Source organism: Myzus persicae, unplaced genomic scaffold (genome assembly GCF_001856785.1).
Source record: "Myzus persicae strain clone G006 unplaced genomic scaffold, MPER_G0061.0, whole genome shotgun sequence".
In the NCBI taxonomy this organism is placed as follows: Eukaryota; Metazoa; Arthropoda; class Insecta; order Hemiptera; family Aphididae; genus Myzus; species Myzus persicae.
Window position 1 is genome coordinate 133,979 of NW_019101213.1, and position 26,206 is coordinate 160,184.

The 26,206-nt window shown below is 34.9% G+C and overlaps 2 protein-coding genes across 2 annotated transcripts; both read right to left on the bottom strand.

Moving 5' to 3' along the window:
* Positions 1 to 10,920: 10,920 nt before the first annotated feature.
* On the bottom strand, positions 10,921 to 11,773 carry LOC111028218. Its single transcript, XM_022306768.1, has one exon. It carries the CDS (start codon positions 11,744 to 11,746, stop codon positions 10,922 to 10,924), a length of 825 nt encoding a protein of 274 aa, XP_022162460.1. The 5' UTR covers positions 11,747 to 11,773; the 3' UTR covers position 10,921.
* Positions 11,774 to 19,454: 7,681 nt separating this feature from the next.
* LOC111028229 lies at positions 19,455 to 20,549 on the bottom strand. The gene is made up of 2 exons (XM_022306786.1): positions 20,215 to 20,549; positions 19,455 to 20,070 (listed from the first exon to the last, which is right to left on the bottom strand). Exons 1-2 carry the CDS (start codon positions 20,326 to 20,328, stop codon positions 19,681 to 19,683), a joined length of 504 nt encoding a protein of 167 aa, XP_022162478.1. The 5' UTR covers positions 20,329 to 20,549; the 3' UTR covers positions 19,455 to 19,680.
* Positions 20,550 to 26,206: the final 5,657 nt, after the last annotated feature.

Sequence of the window (26,206 nt, forward strand, 5' to 3'; positions counted from 1 at the left end):
ATTAAGTATTGACGGATCGATGCAAAACCATAGACGTGTATATTTATCGAAATTCGTCATTTTTAGTACACACATACAATAATCTCTACAAACTTGGATCGTACAGTTTTTGGTCGATTACTCATGCATTATCGAAGGCCCCATCAAAGGGTCCCGATAAATTACAAGATTTTTTCTAGGCCACATGGGGGAGGACGTCCAGCATAATATGCTCCCGGTTAAAACTGCACCGAGTTCATCGATCGCCGTTAAGAATTTACCGAGCCAAACCCTTAAGAATAATTTCATTAATCGTACACGTGCGGTGTTGGTTGGCATGGTGTAATTGTTATTATTTTAACACCTACCTGCTGTACATAACAATTATTACATAGGCGCGTTACGATATTGTGTAGAATATTATATGGCGTCAACGACAACAATTGTACTTAACGTTATTGTAGTGGGCACACTCGCTGTACTTGATATTACATTAGAACAATAATAATATCATACTGGATGGTAACAATACACCGCGGTAATTGTTTTTATGGTGCGTCGTCGCCGTCGACGACAATGATTTTTCAGAAAAGCATAATAAGTAATGTTATTATTATACCTAACAATAACATAATACTTGGATTGTTCGTTATCGTGTAACAGTAATTATTATTATAACGATTATAATATTTTAATAATATATTCTATATAGCTGCTGATACTCTCGATTTTTTTCCCGCTACTACTATTACGCCGTTACACAACTCGTAATTATTATTAATTCAACAACAATTATTTTTATTATTATTGTTGTTGTTGTACGATGAGAATTTCGTTTTTTTTTTTACGGTTTTCGTGAATGAATCAGTTAGGTGTCGATAAATCCAATATTTTGTTATTTATTATCATTTTTGTTATTATTACCCTACGTCTACGTACGGCATACACGTCTTTATCGGAACAAGAGATCGTCGGCACGGTGCGTTTTTGTTGGCGATGGGTGGCGTGTGGGTACCTATTAAACTATAAAACTACCAACCCATGTCCGACGTATGTAGAGTGGTTCGGAGTCACCGCGGCCGGCCGACAAATTGGCTCGTTTTCGTTTTCTACGCATCGTCGAGTTAAAACGATCGATAATAATAATACACGCCCTGTGTATTAAATGCGTGCACGTCGTCGGAATAATAGGTTTGTTTTCCCGGCGCGTGAATTGAGAAACCGATTAAATAGATAAAAATAATTAATTACTCGGTGGAGCGAAAAAAAACCAATTTTCACAAGGTTATAGCTTATAAGCGAGAAGAAAAAAAAACGTAGACGAAGGCAAAAGTCGATCAGCGTATCGCGATAATTGTTTTGCGTTGTACATATATACAGACGTTTTTGCCAATCGCGTGTATAATTTAGAAATAATAATTATCACTATTAGACTTTTAAACGGATACTCATTATCGTCATTATCGGCGTCGACATAACGGCACGACAATATGACTAATAATATTATTTTATAAAACATGAACGCAAGTGAAATATTTTCAGACGGATTATGTCCACGACTATAATATAATATTGCAAGTATTACTCACGGTATCAGCCCCAATTTAAGTCTTTATCGAATATCGGAGTCCAAACATTATTGTATAAATCTTAATGTTTATTATTATAATATGTACCTAACTCAACTTCATAAACATAAATTATATTATGGTGTAACTGTATGCACAAAAAAGGGAACTTATTATTATGGGCTAAATAAAATGATTTTTGTGCAATAAAACATAAAATGCTTAGACTTTGCAGTGATATCAACACTTTATGTTCATACCTACTTGCGATATTTAACTACTGACTTTGACGTATTTACATTGCTTGCCTGAGCCTCAAGGCTGCATATACTGAGCGATTATCGATTTCGATGAGAATTAAATCGATAATGGGGTGGCATGGAATCTCAGCCTGCCGCCGGTGCCATGTATCATGTATATAATAATATAATAAATAGCTGGCTGTATACTGAAGTCACATTTTTGTATTTTAATCAGTCCCGAGGCCGATGTGATAATAATGGCGCCGAAATTATGTCAAATTAAAACTCGATACGCAAAAATGTGAGCGTGGGCATAAATTGTCGTTCGAAATCGGTATACCGACATACCAGCGTGATAACGGTATAATATTATAGACTTATATTATGTGAGTCTAAAAACAGTGATGGCGAGAAAATAATTTATGACAAAGGAGTCGAGTCGGCGGAGCGGTATAATATAAGCCGACGCGATTATCGACGCTTATGCAGACGAGAGGCGATTATGATGTCGAGAAGCGTGAAAACAAACAAACAATATTTTAAAACCGATGAGGTGAAAGTTCTCTCATTCGAGTGTCGATCATGTGCCCGAATAAATTCGGTAGACGGGCTATATGAAAACGGCGGCGGCGGCGGCGGTGGTGGCTTTAGTGATCTTACATAATGTAAGCATAAAATTGCAGAGTTGGTATAATATAATAATATAATTATTTAAGGACCGAGATATAATACATAGAGGTACAATTATGGGCTCCACACGGAAGACTACGGCTAGCTATAGCGTAATAATAGTTATATAATAAGTATCTTAAGTATATTGTGGTTGTGGCTGAGGGGAAGATCCCGTTTGTGTGGACATCGCGCTCGCGTGCACTGTGAAAACACGACACACGGTAATGTCGCAATGACGATAGTGAATAATAACAATTATAATGATAATAATAATAATATCGGTGTCACGGCGTGCACAGTGCACATCGAATTCGTGTATATTATGGGCATTGCAATAATGTGTTTTCGATTTGTTTACCGAGGTTATGCGTGCGCCATGTACCGTATACATATAAGTATACCCCAACACCACGTCGAGTATATGGTCTGCCAAGTGCCAATGCGGTCGACGAGACGACACTCGTAAATTCAATTATTAACGAGTCGACACATCACACACACACACTACACACATATGCGCAGTGTATATTATATTAGGCATTCATAATAATATGGTGTTGTAATGCATGGCGACCCGACGAGTGACGTGGGACAGCAGCCGGTGCCGCCGGAAAAATAAAACCCAAATATTATATGTATATAATAATATATTACAGTAAGTATAGTGATATATATATATATATATATATATAGGTATACGCGTTTAACGGCGGCGACGGTTATTATATTTCCTACTCGTGTATACATTAAAATATATTTTTTCGGCCGTCAAAACTCAAAACCACCCCGGGAAAAAAAAAAAAAAATAAAGTGAGTATAACCGCCGACGACGACCCCTAATGTGCCGCACGATATCGTTTTCGAAAAACGAGCACGTGTTGCACGTTGAAGGGTACGGCGGCGGCCATATACGTCCTATTGGCTATTAGGAATACATATTATGTATAATAATATAATATATGAGTGCGGTGTGGTGTGTGTATGTGTGTGTGTGTTATGCGTGTATATAACATATAAACTGTGTGTGTCTATATTATACATATAATTTATAATAATATTATACATACTGCTGCACAGATACGCGTCTCTCGCACACGTGTACATCGTATAATATATTATAATATGTCGCATACCTTATTTTTCGAGGAAAAAATTTCTCACACCAAACCCTCCGAGCGCGACGACGGCGACGGGGATGTTAACCACGTTTTTTTTTTTTTGTCTTTTCTTTTCCGTATACGTTCGCGCCTCTCTTTAGAGTGGAAAAAAAGCGGGTACAAAAAAGGGTTTAATAATACGCGTGCTGCTCTATATATATTTAAATTTTTATTACACTTTGTCATCACCGCACACATGCGCGATACGCCGTCTATTATTCAGCGACATGTCGTGTCGTTTATTGTATAAATTGTTTCATATACTTATAACGTATTAATATATTAATACCGTTATTCATATATGCATGGCAGTATGGTGCAGACGTACAGTATATTAAAATGTATCAGTCGCGTCTCAGTAACTCGAACATTTTTTTCTCATGTCCCCTGAAAATGTATACTACATACGCGCTGAACGATGCAATACAAACAACTCAATAATATGTGCTATATTATGACATGACTAAATTATTCAAAATCATTTTTATACCCCTCGATAGGTATAAAATGCGAATAATACAATATTCAGATTTCAGTGCAGGCAAGTCGACGGGGTGGGTATAGTCATCTGGAACCCGCGGTGATCCTACACGCGTGATGTTTGTTTTGCAGGGAGCCTAGGTAAATGGATTTACGGTGGCTTTTGATCATGATCATGGTGCGCGTAGCTACTATTATATTTTGTATAATTAATAGCGTTTACAATGGTTGCAAGCAACTATAATATTATATTATTGTCACAAGAAACAATAGAATATACCTATACGAAAAAAAAGCGTTAATAAACCATAATACATAATATAATGGTACAAATATTGACATGACGCACTGCACCTATGTATATTACATAATACTGCAAGTGAATGTTTGGACAAAAACCAAACAAACAACACGCGTTTATGAAATATTTCAGTGTACAAACGATGTGTTTGGTCCCTCTGTTTGTTGAATGAATTTCAACTGTTGTCAGTATATTATGTATGCCCGCATCTATACTCAGACGAGTATATAATTATTCTACGACAAATCATTTCGTATGTGCAGACGACGTGCAGCGAGTCTTTCACGATTTTTTTAAACGTGATAAGAGTTGTGGGTTTAAGATCTAATTATTGGTGTACCGTGTTTTGATGGTAACATATTTACGAGCTTAAAAGCAAATATACGTAGAATAATTTAATAATTATAATTTATAATGGGTGGTGTTTGATCATGGAGGGTATACTGGGTGGTGTAGTGTTTTGTGAGTTAACCGCAGGGAAAACGAGTACTTACCTATATTATATAGTGAGGAAATATGTTTTTTGATGTGACTGAAATTTTACTATTAATACCCCATACAAGTTTTAAATAATTATATTATACTACCATAATATATAATATTATGTAACTAATTACTAACCTGAAAGTATATGCATATTATAGTAGTACTTATGATAGGTACCTATGTATATTGTACGTCCCAGGTTCATAGGTACATCGTACCTATATATAAAATAATAAAATACTTTTGGATTATGAGAGTGTATGACTTTTACCTAATAATTTAAAATATAACTTCTAGTTTTAACTCAAAAATAATAGTCGTCCCTAAAAATGTGCCACTGCAGGCAACAATCTACTTTGCCTGACTGTAAATCCCCCACTGAATATACTATTATACTTGATATATTATTATGACATAGTTTAGGTAACTGATACTCAAAATACAGGTAAACGCATACCTATATACCTAGGTAGTTATTAATTATTATAAGCTGAATTATATGGCAGCGTCGACAATATTATTTATCATATACGCATATACCGCACATGGTATATTATATACGTACCTATATTGTATGTGTTTTATAAACACCGCGAGGTGAGGGAAACGTGCGTCACAATAATACTATATTATTATTATTGTTATTTGTGCGGCGAACTGTGTCAACTGGCGACGTCGGTGTGATGACAACGTGATGATATTATTATTACTACTATTACTATTATGCATTATTATTATTGACTGCCTTAATATTTAACGTTATATATTATGATATATCTATATTAATAAACGGAAATTTTTTTTTGTATGTTTGTTTATTCAAGGTCAATAATCTGAAAGATATCGAGCGATATTCATGGTTCTGAAATTTGGTAGGTGCCTACATTGGTACCTACATAGGTAATCTATAGATTCCTATATTATACTTGAGAATGTGCACCTCGAAGCTCATTTTTAACATTTTGAATTTCAAAAATGGGCTTACACTTGGATTTGTTGGACTACTAAAGATGATAATGTTTTTGTTTGAATTAGGTTGCCATTGGTAGCGGAAAATTCAATCATAAAATTGGATACAAATTTTGAGTTTTTTTATACTTGGTTAGAACCACGAAGACACTGTTAAAAATATGTGTATTTTACATGTAATGGAGTTTAAGACAGCGTAGATCCATTGGCATTATTTAAATTGTCACGGGCGACGCCATGCTGCTGGATCAGTTTTAATTAATAAATATATCTAGGTACTTTATTTTAAAATCAAAGGACTAAAATCTAAATCGCATGAGCCTCATGAAAATCAACCGATATTCATAACATTCTTATCAATAAATTCGACAAGATCTGTAGTGTCTTAAGCAACTTTTTATTAAGTATACTTACTTTTTACTTTTTAACACATATATTTTGTGTGTATAGTTGACTCACGAAAAAGCCATAATTTTTTTTTTATATATTTATTGTTGTCAGATATTGGCTATAGGTATAGAAAATAAAAAAAGTTATTTTTATTGGATATTATTTTGTGTTTTACTCGTAAAACAACTCAAAAAAATGGAGTTCCAAAAACCTGTGCAGACATTGAAAGCCAGCTTATACGCATTTAACTGAGCACGGGGCGGAGTAAAACCAACTGGAATCATTGAATTTGTCACGGGGAAAGCCGTGCAGGATCTGCGGCTACATAATATAATGCATTACCATTATGTGCACGGCCGTTAATATGCGCACTCTTCGCGACAGTACAATAATAATGATTTAATGATTCGCATATAATATGATATATAAACATAATATATATATATATATATGTATATAATATACCGAGGACCACTCGACGGCGGCGTAAGTATGACGTAAAGAGATACTTGTTGCTTCACGCGCGCCCTGCACGTGTCCAGCACGCTCCGGTACTCGGGTTCCGGCGGCCGTTTTGACGTCAACGGACACTCGACGCGAGTGCCTCGCCCCGCGCTCATCGCCAGCGACGAGTCGCGCACCGCCTCCGCGGCACTCCTCCGTACTTCCGAACCGGCCGCGACAATAATTTCGTTCTTATCACGACGTTTTCGCTGGCGCGCGTGCGATGACGACAAGACGACTGTGTGTGTGTGTGTGTGTGTGTGTGTGTGTGTGTGTGTGTGTGTGTGTGTGTGTGTGTGTGTGTGTCGACTGCATTATTGTGCTCGATCAGTATAATTATTATTTATACGATCGGTTGAAGTTATATTATAATTTAAAACGTTGTGCTCTATACGTGTACAGCTTCGTGTATCAAAATAACCGACGTCTTGTGCGGAGCGTAGCGTTTTTTAACACGCCGCACCCGTAATACTGCCACATATTCGAAGACGGCAGTGTTTTATTTTTTATTTCAACCATGATATTATTATTATTGTATATCATAATAACGGGAACGGCCCCTAGAAAAAATATAATTACTCGGTAAAATGAACAATTAGACGGCGAAACAGTTGATGGTCCAATGTTAACAATCTTGCGATCATCTGCAGCTGTATGGACGTCTAGCTGGCTCATTTTTCCAAATTATTTGAAGTGCGACACCCGGCAACTTTTGCAGAAATTAATGCGAGAAATTAAAGCACTTTAGGCATAGTTCTAATTTACCCTCTGCAGATAACAAATTATTTAAAAACTTAACACTTTTACGTTCGACTAATGAATCAATCGTATAAGTCTCTCGCAGCGACTGGATCATAATATATTATAGCTGTAGAGTACTAGAGTGAATGGTAAATATTTAGACATTTGGTATGAGTAAAAATGTACGTGAACGTGTTCATGGCCGAATTCTTGAGCTATAGATTTTTGAGTATATTTCTCATACGACGGACACATATTCAAAAATAGGATGGATATTGGACAATATAGATTATAATATATTATAGAGAATAGAGATATTGGGAGCCGATTCCTGCTTCAAATTTTTCTTGCCAATCTCAAAGTTAATCTAAGAACCTTAAAAGCTCTATACGACTTACCATCATTCAATATACTCTCCTAGATCAAATATATTATGATTAAAAATAAAATCGAGGTCAATCATACACCATTATCGCTGTGCACAATATCAGAACCAGAAATTTCGTACTTATGAATCGTGTAGGTGATCGTATCCGATAATAACCTAATGTATTCGAGATAAAGTCATAATATCCTTTTCCGTATACAGTCATAATAGCATATACATTATATTATGAAGATAAACGTAAAACTCTGTAACTTATCTATACGGTATATACTTACGTTAAGCAATATTTTATGACAAGGATGTGACATTATCTAGAAAATAATCTCCTCTTCAAATTTGATATAATATAATTGGTGTTTAGTGTTTAAGCTCTTGCAAAGAACATAAACGCCATTATTTCGATTTTAAGTAGTGGAATTTTCCTATGTTGCTCATTATACTAACGGACTATCGTTGAAGCACAATTTATATACAGTTTGCACATATCCATGGTGGGCGTTTTATTTTGCACGTTTCGTGGGTGTTCACAGGATTTACAGAATAACGAAAAATAAAAATTTCTGCAGAAACAAAGCTTCTCTTTAACATTTTTTGATGAACAATGATATTATATGTAAAATAAATATAAATTAATATTTATCATTTAAATGAATATATAATATAATCAATATAGATTATAAAATAGTCGTGACTGGCAAATCATTTTTTATATTATTTAGTATAACATTGACATACCTACGCTTCTTTTTATACATATATATATATTTGACGTTTACACAATCTAATCGATATTCATTTTTTTTCAGGAAATCTATACTTAATACTCATCACTGATAATCAATAATAATATCCTGCAGTGTATAATATTTATTGTATAGATCTGATGAGTTATATATTTAACAGCGCCTATAATATTTTGTTAGTAATAAACTAATAAATAATAATATATTGGCATAATAAAAAGATAGCCGAGAGTCAACATTTGAACAGTATAGGTACCTATATAAAAAAGCGATGCCCTCGAAAACATTGTTAATTTTTCTTATATAATAATAATGTGGTGTCTGTATACTGTCTTACAGTTTGAAAACAAATAAAACTTTCGAATCTGTACGATGATCGAAATATTGAGTTTTCACTGTTATTATTATTATATTATTTATTACCATACATACAATATTATATATAGGCATACATATGCGATACACCAACTAGTTTTGTGTGTAGTTTTGCCCAAAGGTATATAACAATAATAATCGACTACTGTACCTATCGTAGTGTTCTATACAACAAATAACAATAATAATGTGATTGATTATATTGTATTTACGTTCGACGAGAGACTCGCAAGTACTATTAATATATCGTTCACGTCATATAGTTAAATGAATCGCAATCGCTGAGAACTGCTGGCGTAAACCTTATAGTATTTATATAACTATACATTCGTAACGCTTAAATAACTTAGTGGTGTAATCTGCGGGGGAAGACTGGGGGGATTGCAGCCCTCCCTGAAATTTCAGCAAAGATTAAAAAGTTTCCTAGTGATGTGTGATCATATTTAACGTCAAAACGTAAGACATAACCATTTACCATGTACTTATTCTAAATGTATATGGGCGTATGCACAGAGTTTATTTACGCCTCCCCCTTTTGGTAATTTTTTCCATAATATAATTTTTTTATATAACTCCTTGAGTTGGGAATATCTGTGTACGCCACTGAAGGTTACTGCAAAACCCTTAAATGTTATAAGTTGTTAATGTCTTATTGTTGTATACCCATCATATGGCATCAGCATACACCGAAATTATATTTGATCCTAATTCAGAGGCTTAACTTAAGCCTCCCATGTATAACAAATCATCAGCCCCCTCCAAAAAAAGCAAAATCCTATCTACGCCATTGACTTAGATATGTATTCGATAACATATATGCAAACATTTTGTGGTATATGATATGTAAGTTACTGTGTTATAAAAATGTCAACGATGCGTGTAATTCCTTTTTCCGCGGTCTTGCGGTCAGCTCGGGGCTCGGACACTATAACATTATATCGTCGACCGTGACCCAGTTAAAATATTATATTATATACATATAATAGGTACTAAGGTACATGACGCGCACATACCCCATATAATATTACTAAATAATAGATAATGCGACGAGAACAACGCGTTTGTATAGTCACGAAACTAGATATATTATTTGGCGGCGAACGGCGTTCCGATAGCGTTTGCACGTCGTGAAATATAATCGGTAATAATATTTTAACGAGATACACGCGTCGCTGAATATAGTATAATATTATCATAATTAGCGACCGTGCCGCCGTGGTAGTTTTCACCGATTCGCGTCCGTTGTCGTGCGGCGACGGCCAAAAAAAAAGTAGCCAGACAGGACGTTATGCGCGCACACATAATATATTATAATAATATACCGAGCGATTGTCGAGTGCAGTCGCCGCAGACGAGAATACCAATTCGCTGGGGCTCGTCTCGCGATTGCGTTTTCTGGCTAGCATATTGGGCTATAGTGCGGTTTTCCGCAGTGATATTAAATCCGAAAGCGTCAGCGGTGAAAATAAAATATAATCGTAGGTATTTGAAAAGAAAAACGATTCTGCAGAATGAGAGGGCAGTCCGGTTTCTAATAAATATACGAGTACAAAATATCGTGTATCTCAACGTCCCCCCCCACCCCCACCTCAATCGACGTTTCGCATAAAGCGTTATGTTAAAAATAGCGTATGATTATATTGTTGGACTTATTTATATTTATTTATTTATTTATTTATTTATTTATTTATTTACGGGTAATAACCCAATTACAAAAAAGATTGAAATTTAGTACATAATACATATAGGTATGGTATAACATTTGATAAATAACATTTGAAAAAATAAATTACCTAATGAATAGCTAAAATACTTAATATTCTAATAATACAAAAAACACAGAAATATAATAAAAATAACAATTGGAGAAAATACTCAAAAATACGAAAACTCAATACAGTAGTAAAATTAATAACAGAATTAAATTTAATAACTTTTTTTTCTTACAAAACTATTGAAAAAATCGACAGAATTTGGACAGAAATTAAAAAAATCAATTTGTTCATCATTAGCGATAGCCATCATTCTATTTATAGGAGCGGATAACGCATAATTAGTTTTGTGATTATTTATATAAAAAGTAGTTATGATTGATGATCTAGTTCTGACTTGAGGAACAGAAAAATTTAAAAAACTTAATAGCTCCGGACAGTAGAAAAACCCGTTAAGTAGTTTGAACAAAAATAATAGATCATTTACCTTTCTTCTGTTTGCTAAGCTCTGGATGTTAAATGTGTTCAACAAAGGTTGATAAGATGAGTGAGGTACACGTATAATATTACATTTATAGGACATAAAACGGAGAAAGCGATTTTGGACATTCTCAATGCATTGAATTTGCGTGTTTAAATAAGGAGACCAAACTGTTGAATTATATTCAAGCTTAGATCTAACTAAGGACATAAATAGAATTTTTAATGTGTTATGGTTATTGAAGTCTTTACAGTTTCTTGTAATAAAGCCTAATATCGAAGATGAATTATTGATAATATGTTGAATGTGGTGATTAAAGGTTAAATCAGATTCGAATATGACACCAAGATCACAAAATTCATTTACACGATGTAAATGGTGGTTACGTAAACTATAAGTGTGAGTAATTGGATTACGAGATCGCGTGAATGACATAACTTTGCACTTTTCGAAGTTTAAAGGTAATTTATTAATATCACACCAATTAGCTAAAAAACTTAAATCATCTTGTAATAAAGATGTATCATTACTGTTTTTTATGAGACGGAACAATTTCATATCATCGGCGAATAGTAATTTTCTAGAATAAAACATATGCGAGTAATATTCGAAGTTTGTAATGGATTTATAGTATAGTGTGTAATGACTAATTTATTTGTGCCAGACAATATTCATATAATTTTAATAAATAACAAAAATATGATAATTCAATAACATAAATAATATTTGATCATATATTTAAAAGTTTATTCGATGGCCGTGATAGAAGACAGTAATTTATTAGTTGCATGGACTTATGGTTGAGACCACTACGCTACCCGGTAATTAATTCTAACAACGATGTATACGTATAATTTCAATTATTTAAAAATGTGAGCAAGGCTATAGGTTAAAAACACGTGTATGGTCATTTTTATGTAAATAAAAAGGGAGAAGCTCCCCCACGTCCTTGTGCAGAACTGTAGTAAATCCGAGTAGTACGAAAAACATGACCCTCCTATATATGGTATGCTTATAGAGAAGCTAGTAGAGATACGATCGAAAACTGTTGTTTCTCGTCCATATAATACATAATTATGGTGTCTAATTAGCACCATTGTATTACAGTGTAATCGATTAGAACGTAGTTTTGTCGGAAACGCATAACACAGCTGCAGCATGAGTGCAATAAACTGCAGGTATAAATAAAGAAATCCGCGTGCAGGATGCGTAATACTATATAGTGTTTTCGGCTCGTGGAACCAAGACTTGCGGGTTGTTATTGCACAGTGCCTACACGCGCTCGCACACGCATAGTATATGTATATGTATGTGCAAACAATCGAAATAAAGAACGGAATAAAAATGAATATATATATATACCTGTAGGAGGAAGAAAGAGGAATAAGAAAAGCCTATATAATATGATAATATAATAATATAATATAATATGTGTAGCGGAGAAAAAAAAAAGTGAAAAGGCTTAAAAGGACCGTCGGCGTCGTCGGGTCGTGTGAATCTTAGCCGGTCTCGCACGCGCTTGTTGTATACACACATCGCACACACACGCACGCCGTAATATATTATACACGCGCGGTACGTGCGCTGAACAAAAAAAACAACTCTTGTCTTCGTCTCACTCGTGTGAGCACACACACACGCGCTTAACGTGTATACACCGTAATATAGGTACGTGCACATCTGGCACACACACACAATAATAATAATAATAATAATAATAATAATATAATGTATATAATATAATATTATGCGAAGGAGATTGCGCGCGCGCGCGCGCGCGGTCGGTCTGGCCGTGCGGTCCGGGTGGGGTGGCGGGAAGGTGTACGATTATTATAAGGAGCCCGCTGCATTCCCACGGTAACGACTACACGACGACGGCACGGGGCACCGGTTCTCTTTCCGAAAACGTTTCCCACGCTGCCGCCGCCGACCAGAAGCAACGAGCAGCAGCAGCAGCAACAGCAGGAGCACACACACACACACACACACACACACACACACACACACACACACACACACACACCGACAGCAGCCGTTTCTCTCTTCTCGCCGCCGCCTCCCTTCACTGAGATCACGACGACGACGACGACGACGACGACGAGCCGGCGGCACACCGCACACCACATATACATAATGTTGTGTGTTATTATTTTCTTCGTGATTTCTCCTCCACCCTTTCTCTCTCACTCTCTCTTTCTCTCTCTCCGTCTCTCGTTCTCTTTCTACCTCTGTCTCTCTTTTCTGTCCATACCTACCTGTGTCTCTTTCTCTGTATTATCCGAGCGTATCTCTGTCCCTCATCCGTTGCTCCGTTACTCAATATGGATATATATATATGTATATAAATCGCGTGCGTGTGTGTTTATTGTTGTTGTGCTGTGTATACGTTACGATAATGATTATCATAGCGCCCCCGAGGGCACGCGTGCCCGCGTCGATCCCCCCCGCGACTTTATTTTCTCGGATTTTTTTGTCCGCTCGGCGCACGTTCTCGATTTTTCCTACCGGTAGAATATCGCCTACACGTCGTCGGGACCCGCGATATGCAGTGGCAACAACTATTATGCACTACCTACCTAATATATTATGAATTTTGTGATTGATATATTTTATCAGGATGTGCATAGGTGGATTAACTCTAGTGTATAATATATAGTCGGTTATGTTCTACAAGACACGAGTCAGTACGTTAAGAACCTTAATAAAACAATATAAATATAATATAATACAGCTCGAAAAGTTTTAAGTCTATATTTATAAGCACGGAGATGAAGAACATAATATTAACCTGGGACTCGTTTCAAAACAAGGCGATTAATTTTTTTTTTTAATCATCATCTGGGTCACATAATATTATTATAGAGTAATCATCATGACTGCTAAGCAAAATTTAATTTGTTTTTTTTTAACTTTATATTTTGTTAAAAAAAAAACATCCTTGTTAGTTGCTACTGTTCCTTTACTATGGTCACTCATTCACACATATATTCAGTCTGGGGTTTAGGCATACTACACATTTCCGATAGAATATACTAGTAATTTACTAATAGTTAAGTTATTATATAAGTTGATTAGAAAACCCATAGGTAAGTTCGATAGTATACGTAATTACAAGTCGTTATATTGTCGTATTTTAATAGGTATCAAACTGTTTTATGTACGGATAGCCGATAGATCGTTAGTGCCATGGAATAGATAATATACCATTTTAACATGTAGCGCATCAACTGAAAAAAAGTAAATTCACAGTTCTCATTTCCGATAACCGGTGTTAAGAAAAAAAATTGTACATAGGTAATATAAAGAAATATCATTAAATTTACCGGTTGTAGAACTACTTTTTTGTGGTAAAATGTCTAAAGCCGCATATAGTTATATAGTATATTGTATGTATATTAAATAAATAGTTACTACGATAATATGTATATATAAATACTTTATATACTATGTACTGTGCAGTATACTGTATAGTACCTACCTATATAGTATATATGTAATTTACACCATATTATGTAATACAACGCATCATATTCATGTGGAAAAAATACAAATAAATTACTATTCATGACCTTTAAGTTCTATCACTATTCATGTGTAGTGTACGGCTTGTACCTATAGGAAAAACAAGAATTGTAAATCTCGAAAAAAATATTTGCATTTTCAAAAAAAAATTGTGGATTGTTTGATTGGCGCTCGAAATCGTAAATTGAATATTCGTATTTCACCTTTAACTTGTCGGGTCTCCGTGACTTCAATATAATATAGTATAAATAGTACAATATATAGTAGCCAGTATTATGGGTATTTATAAGTACATATTTTAGAGATCACGCGCAAATCTTCCTTTTCCGTCTCGTCTATAATGTTATAATATAATTCAACACATTTTTATAGGTGTACCATATAATACAATCACTGCAGAGCATAATAATAAATTATATACTATTACTATATTATTTTACTTAAAGGTAATAGATGTCGACATTGTGCACGGGTGTATTGAGAGACCCGCGAGGAGACAATAGGTTTGATTTTATCCGTTCGGCCGCCACAGAAACCCGCACGGGTTGGCCGCCGGCGATTTTTTTATATTTTCTGCTCGACAGCCGACGCCAAATGTGCCGGAACGAAAACTGAACGCGAACGATTAAATAGACGCCGCCGCCGTGATCGTCGCGTATATATTATTATATAATATACATAATGTGTACCGCACCGTAGTACACGCGTGGTGTTTATGTACTCTGGTTTTAAAATAATAATTATAAGCCGCTGATATAAAGTAAAAGGTATATGTAGGTGCACAGTGAAAAAACTGATAATTTATTCCAAATCTTACCTTTTTTTTTCCCCGTCCGAGTAAAATATATTATAATGGTGAAACACGATTTTAGATTTTCGGGCCCGAAATTACATTACGCGCGTGTTTTCTTTGATAGTCAAGGACAACCGATGTTTTTTTTTTTACAGTCGTGAAATTCGCCGAAAGGTTTCCTGCCCGAATTTCATTGACGGCGATACCTTGACACATATAGAATATAGCTGCTGTTGTTATACGTATTATTATCGTCACTATACTCCGGTCGACTGCGTGTTTTTTTTTTAAAACTATTTTATGAAACAAAGTATAAAACGAAGATAACATCCCGACATTCCGAGTATTTCGAATGCAATAAGAGACCAAATTATTTTTTAAAAAAAGGAATAATATTATAATAACGGACGTATAACATTTGTTGCCGCTATTTAAGCCCACTCGCAGTTTTTGGTTTTACGTTTATTATCTATTAACATATTGACGTATAAGCAATATACATAATACAATGATATTGCAGATATTGTTAATATTATAATATATTCGATATGATTTCAATATAAATAAGTTTATTGTAGAATATTTTAATCAAACAAATGTATTAACATTGGATAGAGGGTAGACGATGTATTATTATCAAAACACCATATTATATAGTTTATAAATTAAGTTCATGAATTAGGTTTATTATTTACTATATTATTTGCACATCTGTATATTTATGTTTGTACGATAATAATAATATCATGTTAAGAGTCTATATGGCTTCAGCACACACTGAACACATAATATCTATACATATATATAACCTATATCGATTGATTGGGCACAAGTTTTAGATTCCTAACTCACTGGCCGTGTTTTGATGCGAACGAGTTATCGAAGACTTTTTGACATATTTTTGAATAAGACGATCTATACGAGAATTATAATTATTGCAGTATTGGATTTGGCCCCATTTGGAGTTATCGAAAATATATACATAATAATTAATTGTACAATATTATATTGAACAGTACCTATTATATTAAATCTTAGTAAGGATATTTTGGAAATTTTGAGTTTTTAATGATTGAAAACAATGTTCATAAAACATAGAGTTTCAAAAATAAAATGATTACATTTTATGTTTTTCAGTTTTTCACACTTCTCAATAAATAGTGAACACAAATCCAATGACACTATGACCTATACTTGTTGATATTTTATGTATATGATGTAGATTTTTACGTTCTGGTCACTCCAACTGGTCATAATAATATATAAATATTATATTTATTATTAATACTATATGTTATAAGTAGGTATGTCAACTATAGCGTCGACTATACAACGAACGAAATATTATATAACAATTAATAATAATAATATAGTATATAGACACTCAACATTTAAATTAAATCCACGCGATAAACGTTCATATGACGAAATATCACACTGGCGGTAACATGGTGGATTTCGTTGATTCACCCCTCTCCCATACGAGCGTCGAGCTCTGCTTTTTCATTCGGATTATATTTTATAGATTACAATATTCATAGTGTAAATTATGAATAAATTACTTTTTTATTGATATTATCTGCAGTTTTGGTGAATTATGGGCCAAATGTATAAGGATTTTTTTCTCTAGTTTAATCTGTGAATGAATAAAATTGTCTTTAAGGTTATTTAAAGTTTTATGACTTATGATTATATAATATATCGTCGAATGATAATGATATATTGTTTATAAATGTCTAAATGTTTCATCAACGTCACTATTTAACAATACGTCAATACAGTGTCTTACATTAATACTCCAAATATCATTAGCTTACATTTCCCTTTCGCCTTATAAATACATTAAATATTTAAATATCGTGATTTTTATTTTAATCCAAACAATAATTTTAAAAAAAGTGATTTAATTAGGTGACTAATTAATAATTATTATTGCAAGTATTTATTTCTAACATGTATGCGCATGAGCCATGAGGCGTTTTGAATGTTGTATAAAAAAAAACATCATACCGAGGAGGTGAATAACACCTCATAAGGTTCATATCCTGAATTTACCCTTCCCCTGCCCCCTTGACCATCAACCACCGCTGAAATAGCATGATAATATTACCTACACATCCGTCTTTTATTTATTTATCAACGTACACCACGAATTCGGTTGTTTGCAAAATTATTCAAATGTTTATGTTAACACGACAATAATTTTAGCGATACCTCTGAAATCTATTTTACATTGTTATCGGAGTCCGCCGGAATGACGTCGTATGTATAATTTTATTTACAGCGTTTGTATAATATTATAATAATAACAATACTAAATAATTATTATAAAGTATTCTATACTGCAGTACAACATCGACGACGATTTTTCGCATATTATTTCAACCTAAAAAATTTGATGCTTAGTTAATTATTCTCGATGACAATAATAACATTAATTTTTCAAACGCCCCCTGACCGACTGTTATCGAATACTGTCGCCACGAATGTCGGACGCACATGGCAGTTTGTGTTGGCAAATATCGATCGTACAAATTATTATATCGCAATTATGTATTATGTAAAATATTATAAAATAAAAACGCCATAGTCGTAGGTAGTGTATATAGGCGATTGTCTAGCCAAATTATTGCCTAATCTAGACACTGCGACGTCTAGACTTGCGCGACTGCGGAATGTTTGTTTTCGTATCAGGTATCGACGCGCGTGTTTTAACCGGAACAGTATACGTCCAATAGCGAAATGCAATTTTGACAACAGCGTTTAACCTCTGAGGGCGATTCGGAACGGTGGTGATAACCGTGGTTAATGATAAACAATATAATAATACTATACTGTCTGGTCGTCGAATCGCGTGGACGCGTTTTTGTCACCTACTACGAGAGAAAACTATATAAAAAAAAAAACATCACGATATCGTAAGGTACATACGACGTGCGGCGCGTGTAAACCGTGTTGTAACGCATAATAATATTTTATTTTATACTTGCCAGTATTTTACGGCTTATACATGTGTATTATACCCTGTAGGTACAGTGACTGGTTGACATTATAATTTATAATAATAATAATATGATATACCCACACGAGTTTCTATACCAAACGACTGCACGCGTCACTGTACACTCATTAAAATATTCGACGAACACAAACGCGGTAATGATAGTCAAATAATATTCTGATCCGGTTTTAACGATGTCCTCCTGCACTGCGCATGTAACTAACAGCTATCTATAATCATTAATCACCTATATGTGTATACTGTATGATGCGTATGGTATATACGTTTTATGTATACATTACACATTACCACTATATAATAATATATATTATGTACTCAAGTAGTCGGGTACCTAATACCTATTGAATATACCTCAATATCTGTATATATAGTTAACTCATCAATAATAATACAGAAAAATATGAACTGGGATAGGAGTGACCCGTGGCTTGGAAGCCGGTAATATCTACAATATAGACAACAACGTGTTTAAAATCAATTGATTTTTTTCAATTTTATTTATAACAAAGGAACACAATATAATATAATATAAACATTATCAGTCAACAACCACAGTTAGTTGTAGATAACCGCAGCTATTAAAATTGAATCACAGAATCGCTGTTGAAAAAAACAATTATTTATCACAAATATAATAATGCATACGACAGCGTTTTATATACATACAAATTCGTAATACGTTATTGTACAAATATTTTTTTAAAAATAAAAATAAAAAATATATTTGTTAAAAGTCTTAAGTATATATAAAAAAAAATTCAATATATTATAATGATAATCAATAAAGAATCGCAAGCCGATAAAATATTTAAATATCTTTCATATTATAAACAACATTTAAATCTAATAATATATATGTATATATAAATATTATATATTCGCTGATCGATATGATCAATAGAGCGATTAATATATAATATATTATTATACGAACACGTTTACAGGTGGCAAAAATGGTTTACACTGTTTAGAGATCCCGGTATAATAAATACCGCAAAAATATAAAATAAAAATAAATAAAAATAAAAATACACACGCACGCAAACACACATTATATACATGTATAGTATCATATATAGAAACGAGTTTTGAGCAAATGGCGAAAGACTTTCGGGGGTGGACGGATGAGACGGACGAGAGCAACTTGATGCACTATTAGTACCTGCAGGGCTGCTGTCTCTGGGGCGTCTGTTGTCTGGTGAATGATGGTCGGCCGGCGGTGCGGGAGTCCGATTCGAACCAGAAATCGCGGGACATGTAGTACCCAGCCTCCGGCAACAAGGAAACGAGCTGCCTGCGTTCGGCGGGTCGGGCGAGTTCTTCGAATGACATGCCCAGTCCGGACTCGACGCTGACCGTGTCCGAGTAATAGTCGTCCTCGTCGTACACGACCGCCTGTGACAGCTTCCGCTCGATGTACTCGTTCTGGAGGTTCTCCAGTTCTTCGGGTGATAGGCCCCGTGGGTCTAAAGCCGAACCGTCTTGTTGGGCGGCCGGGGTCACGGCGTTTCGGCGGCACAAAGCTCTGAGTATCGGTTTGATAGTCTGTAAACAAGAAAAAAAAATTCCGTTAGATGGGTCTGAGTAGAAGAACGGCGCAAAGATATAGCACACAAGGGGTACATCAGATGCTGACGGTTATGTAGATTATGATAATAATATGTATTTTATTCAAATGTCGACGCTTACCTTGTTGATTTTGTGCATCTTTCTGGCGACGAAAGACCGTTTCTTGTGGACGGCCTCCCAGTTGGTCGAGTTTTGCATGTGTTCGAAGTCGAAGCTGTTTGATAGATAAGCCATTTTATCGCTGTTTGTATGGATCCGGAAGCAAATATGTATACGAATGATAACGAACGGTGATATTATAATAATAACAAAAATAATATTATAGTGACACTGAAGTAGTTTTCACGACGACGATGATAACACTGACGAGATACTGTATAGTGTGATAAGGATGTGCGATGTGCTCGGTGTGCCGTTCGACGGTGTACTGTTGCCTGCTGAACGGGCGGCGGGCTCTTTTATAGGGGCATAGCGACGGGGGCAGGTGTTGGCAGATGCGGCGCCGTGCAGTGGTCTCGAACGCGCACGGACGGGACCGTGAGAAACGTCGGATTCTCGCGATCCCATGGCGGAGGACGCGGCAGATGGCGAACGGAGCGGCGGCGGCGCTGTGGACGAGACCCTCGCGGCCCGCACAAACTGCACCTGCGCGCTCGCGCCCGAATCGACCCCGCGCTACGCCCTCGCCCGTGACCGCCGCAGAACTCCCTCCGCCCGCGAGATTTAATATATTATCATTATTGTTGTACGCATATTATTATATTATATCGTGTGTACAAGGGGTTTTTTTTCATCCCTCGTTCGTCGTCGTTTATGTATATAATAATGCGTATATATCGTCACGGACCCGTTCGGACCTGCACAATACCGTAAGTGCAACGCGTTCGATCCTTTTCTTTTGTACTTCTTCTTCTCCTCATACATTATATTCTATAGATATATATTCTTAGAGGTACCTACGCGAATGATATTGCGATGTCGTTTTCTTATATTATATTACTGTATATTGTGTTTTTGCTGGATGTTTTGTTACCCATCGTTTTGGCTGACCGTTTTGCAACACGTTCGCACAGGTTTCGATTTTGCAGTCGACCTCGAATATCGTCGTGCAGCCCTCCCCAAATATGTGTACCGCGAGTACCTATAGAATGTTATTATTATCACTTATCAGTTATCGGGTAAAGTCGCGGTACATGAGGGTATATGCGATCTGGCGGCCGACACGTGACATCCACCCAATACTTACATAATATATAAACACCGATACCTACGAATACGCAAAGCGCGTGCTTCTACGCGGGTCGAGTTACCTCGGTATAGGTTCGGGTGTGATGTACCGTAACCCTTTTTCAGTCCTGCTCTCGGTTGTTTCTCTCCGATATAGGCGGTACACAAGCCACTTAATGTACAACCACCTCATATGCCTAATGCCTGTAATAAATAATAATAATAATAGTAATAATAATAATAATGTATGTCTCCGTATAATATCTCTGGAAACGGTAATTATTGCCGTTTCAGAAGATTTCAACATTAATATTTTTTTGTTACGACTCGTTATATTGTCGTACTACTGCAACCGACGACGCCCCCACCACCACCCTCGGCGTTGTTATTGTTCATCTGTACTGCCTAAACACATTATATTACTATTATTATATTGAATGAACCCCGACGCCGTTTCGATTGACCGCGGTATACCATTACACGATCGCACTGACCTGTGGATTTGATTTCTCTTGTAATGTTATTATACGTATAATGTATATACTATAGCCTATAGGTAAGCACATTATATTGTAATATATCTGCATTCGAGCTCCTGAGTTCGGTTTTTGTATAATATTATGCAGGAGGTCCAATGTATTATTATTACGTAATACATTAAGTTGTAAATATACCTTCACCCTAAATACGCGTATTATCCGTTTTTATACACACGCATGTAATTCTACGGTAAACCCGAATAAAACGTACGACACGACCGGCAACGCGTAGTATATAGGTAGTTTGTTGTTATTACGTTATTATTATTATTATTATTTGTGAGTTCTGTTCGGTGCCGCCTTGACGTCGTAAGCAGTTTTACGCATAACATAATATATTATAATAATAATAGAGGCTCGAATATAATTATGACCTCCGAAACTGTTGGGTAAGGTCAAACTACGTCGTCGTCTTTAGAAAATACAGTAGGGCCTGCACCACCGCCCGCGTGTATTTTATTCGTTATTTCATGCGAGATTATACAGAAATGTATAATTTATAATATTATTATGTATGATGATAATTTTGCGTACGCCCAACCGACGTGGACTGCAGTCGAGGAATTCTCGTATAGGTATTATATTATTATGACTCTCATGAATTATTATCACTGGTATGACTTACGATGTGATTATAATGTTATGTACGCCGCCGTACAGCAATACGGACGTCAAACCCGTCTCGGTTTCGTTATCGTAAATTTTTTTCTCCCGAATATTTCCATACGGCATATTATCGATCGGATATTACATTTACGTCAACCAGTCCGATAAACACGCGCTGCACATCCGCCGGCCATTGAAATCTGTACAAACACGTGTACGCACACTAACGGACTTCGCATAACCGTTTGCACATATTATTAATACATAATATTATAAAGTTATAAACATATTATATACTAGGAGCGAGCAGTAACAATCCAAAATGTACAATTGTCTATTGCCCAAATATCAACTGTACAGAAATTGAAAAATGACCAAAAAACTGTACCTAATACGTTTTTTAACGTGTAATGTGTATACTGTACAATGTATATTCCAACTCAAAAAATGTAATAATACATATTTTATTTAAGCACATTTTTGAGATTAAAATTTAAAATTTTTAAATGTCTATAGTTTATTCGATGTTTTGTTTCCTCGAATTTGATACGAAATGAACATTTCCTGGAAACCTCGCGTTCTGGTATGAACCAATAATTAAGCGTATGTAAATTATGTTATACTTATAAGTTACAAAACACTATTTCTAAGAAAAATATATCTTCTCTTTAAATGACTTTAAAAATTCTTCCAATAATACATGGCGAAAATTAACAAACTCTAAAATGTCTATTAAAAAACCGACTTGTCAGTTGTCACTAACCTAACCAAATCATTATAAAATAATTTATAATTGAATTAACTTTATCTTCTGTTTCCACAATATTTGTTTACACTTGTGCTGTCTCATAAATTAGTACCTAAGATAAACAAGTTATAACAACTCGTCTGCCAGATCACATTATTTTAATTTTATCCAATTCTTTAAAATTAAGTACGTTTAAGTATAGTTTGGATTGTATTATCATAATAGTTATAACATGAGAAAATGGTCCCTTTTTATGAAAAATAGATGAATGAAATACGTGAAATACATTAAAACGACTTGGAAAAACTACTCGTTTTTTCAAAACATTTTAATGTACTTTTTGAGTTAAAAAAACAACTTCATCAATCGTTTCCCCGCTACTTTCGATTTGATGCACTACTCAAAACTGACAAATTTTGGGCAGTGCACACCTACAACAGTAGCCAACTACTCTTGGGATTGTTGTCCTTTGTCGCGGGACTCGGGGGTACATTCTATAAACGTGTACAACGTGTATCTAAATATATATATATAGATGGATATTATAAACTATTCTGTTACGACGTTACTCATACGTATTATAATATTTTATTATTATTATTGCATATTATACAGGACGAGCTCTCAATCCGGAATTTGGTCCTTTACATATGTTTTTATTGTATTATTATTGTGTACGTGACGACTCGTGCTCATAATAATAATAATAATAATAATAATAATAATATAATTAATCCGCCACGGCACATATCCGTTAACGGCTAGCGTGTGCCGCTGCCCGCTTCCCTACATCGCCGTCACGTCATATATTTTAATCTCTGCGGGTGCGCCTGCGTGCACCTAGAACATATATTATACATAAAGCCACCGTATATGATGTGGTACCTACCACTATACGGTTGTAATTGATAGCCGTATATGTGTATACGTATATATATGTATGGCACAGCATAATTATGTTGAATCGCGATCGTCGGCTCGTTTGTGCGTCGGAAAGCCGACGACCGACGGCGGTGATGCTGACCGCCGGCCCCCCGGCCTATGCGGATAAATCAAATTCGTCTAACCAGAATCTCGTTAAAACAGGTATAATATGTTATACGTACGAGCTGTCAATCGGTACGGGGTGTATACCTAGTACCTACCTACCTACCGACTGCTATACCACTGACGGTAACAGTATAGCGTATAGCGTATAGCGGTGCCGCGGTTTAAAAGCGTAATATAATAATATTATAATATAGCCAGGTAATAAGGCGAAGGTCAAACCGTATTATTACACCTTGTACACCTGCAGTATATTATTATGATAATATTGTGATTATTATTAGGTATATTATAGCAATAGCGTATAATATATTATTTGCGCGAATTTCACCGTCGTTCGAAACTCGTAACTATATACCGCATTATAATACACGTCGTAAACCTACAACTTATAGTTAGTTACTACTTACTAGTTACTATACACATATTATGGATATACGATATAATTTGAAGTGTATAATTATTACGATTTACAATGCAATCGAGCTAAAGTTTTGCATGTACACTGAGCTCGTGTATTGCTTATTATTATTAGGTATACAATAATTATTATGTGCATGTATTATATCTTCTTCGATCAGATCGTTAAGTATAGGTATATTCGACGAACATATATTATATTATGTCATTATGATGATGATATCGTTGGAATATAGTATAGCGAAAGAGCCCTGATAAAAAAGACTAACTATATAAATCTAAAAAGACTGACTGATCAAAGTAGAGCATAATATCTATTATGACAATTGTTATAGGGACTTGATATTTTGACAGTACCTCCGTATACCACCATGTAGTACTGTAGTAGTGCACTGAGACAGACAGGATTTCGCATTTTAAAGAGATGCTCACACTCTCACAGTCACACAAGGATTTTGAGAAATACACTGAAAATCGAAATTTTGTAAATTTTTGAATACATTTGGCCACTGGTTACATGAAATAAAATTATTACTGATGTGATTAATTTGATTATGATTGGATATCATATTCATTTTAGCCCATTATCGCCTGGATTGAAATCATAATCGTATATTTATTTATTTCTGCCCAGCAATTATTGGTTACTCGTAAGAAAACAAGTTACTTATTAATTATTACCATCCGCTAATTTAAAATGGAATGTTTTCTTTTTCTTTTTTCTTTTAATTATTGAACATCATTCTACAGAATACAAAATAACGAATTGAATAATGTAAGATTTGACATTTTTTACTGGAAAAGAAGAGCACGGGGTCAGTTAGTATCTATATAATATTATTATATGAGGCATACGACGGCCGATTTCCGTACGGCGTTGTTGCGTTTGTGCGACCGATCCACGAAATATTTTAATAAGTAGGTATGTGTACCTATAATCTATATTATATTATATAGAGGTATACGCCACTTTTTCACTGCGTCGTTATTGCGCAGACAATTATGTCAAATATATCTTCATTAAAAAAAAAACGTGTTTCGCGCCCATCCTAGAACCACACGCCTGAGCGGCTCCCGTTTATTATAATAGCATGTGTACCTATCCTACTTTGCTAGAAATTTTAGACCTCATAAGACTTTTTTTTACATACACGGTTGGAATATTTTAATATAATTTTTTTATCATAGTTAAAATACATATACCTAAAATATAATATTACGGTACATAGTAATGGTTCACATGGCATTTTTTTTTTCACAATTGATAGTCCCGCGGCAGTTTCGTGGCTAAATTTAAAAAAAAAACATACTTATATTATTGATTAGATATTATCAGAGTTTATTTAATCAATGCCTAGATATATATATCTACTATACGCTTCGCTATGTGTAGTGAATAATAACACCTCCCCTGATATACGTTATTGAATGCGTCACGTCTGAAACGGTCCAACTCCAAATCAAACATGATATATACAAACATAATATTATTACTATACTATGTTAGGTATATTAATGTTAAACA

Coding starts and splice junctions, on each gene's coding strand:
- LOC111028218 (XM_022306768.1), bottom strand. CDS start 11,746: ATGAAATTGTTCCGTCTCATAAAAAACAGTAATGATACATCTTTATTA.
- LOC111028229 (XM_022306786.1), bottom strand. CDS start 20,328: ATGGCTTATCTATCAAACAGCTTCGACTTCGAACACATGCAAAACTCG. Junction 20,071..20,214: donor AGATGCACAAAATCAACAAG/GTAAGCGTCGAC, acceptor TCTTGTTTACAG/ACTATCAAACCGATACTCAG.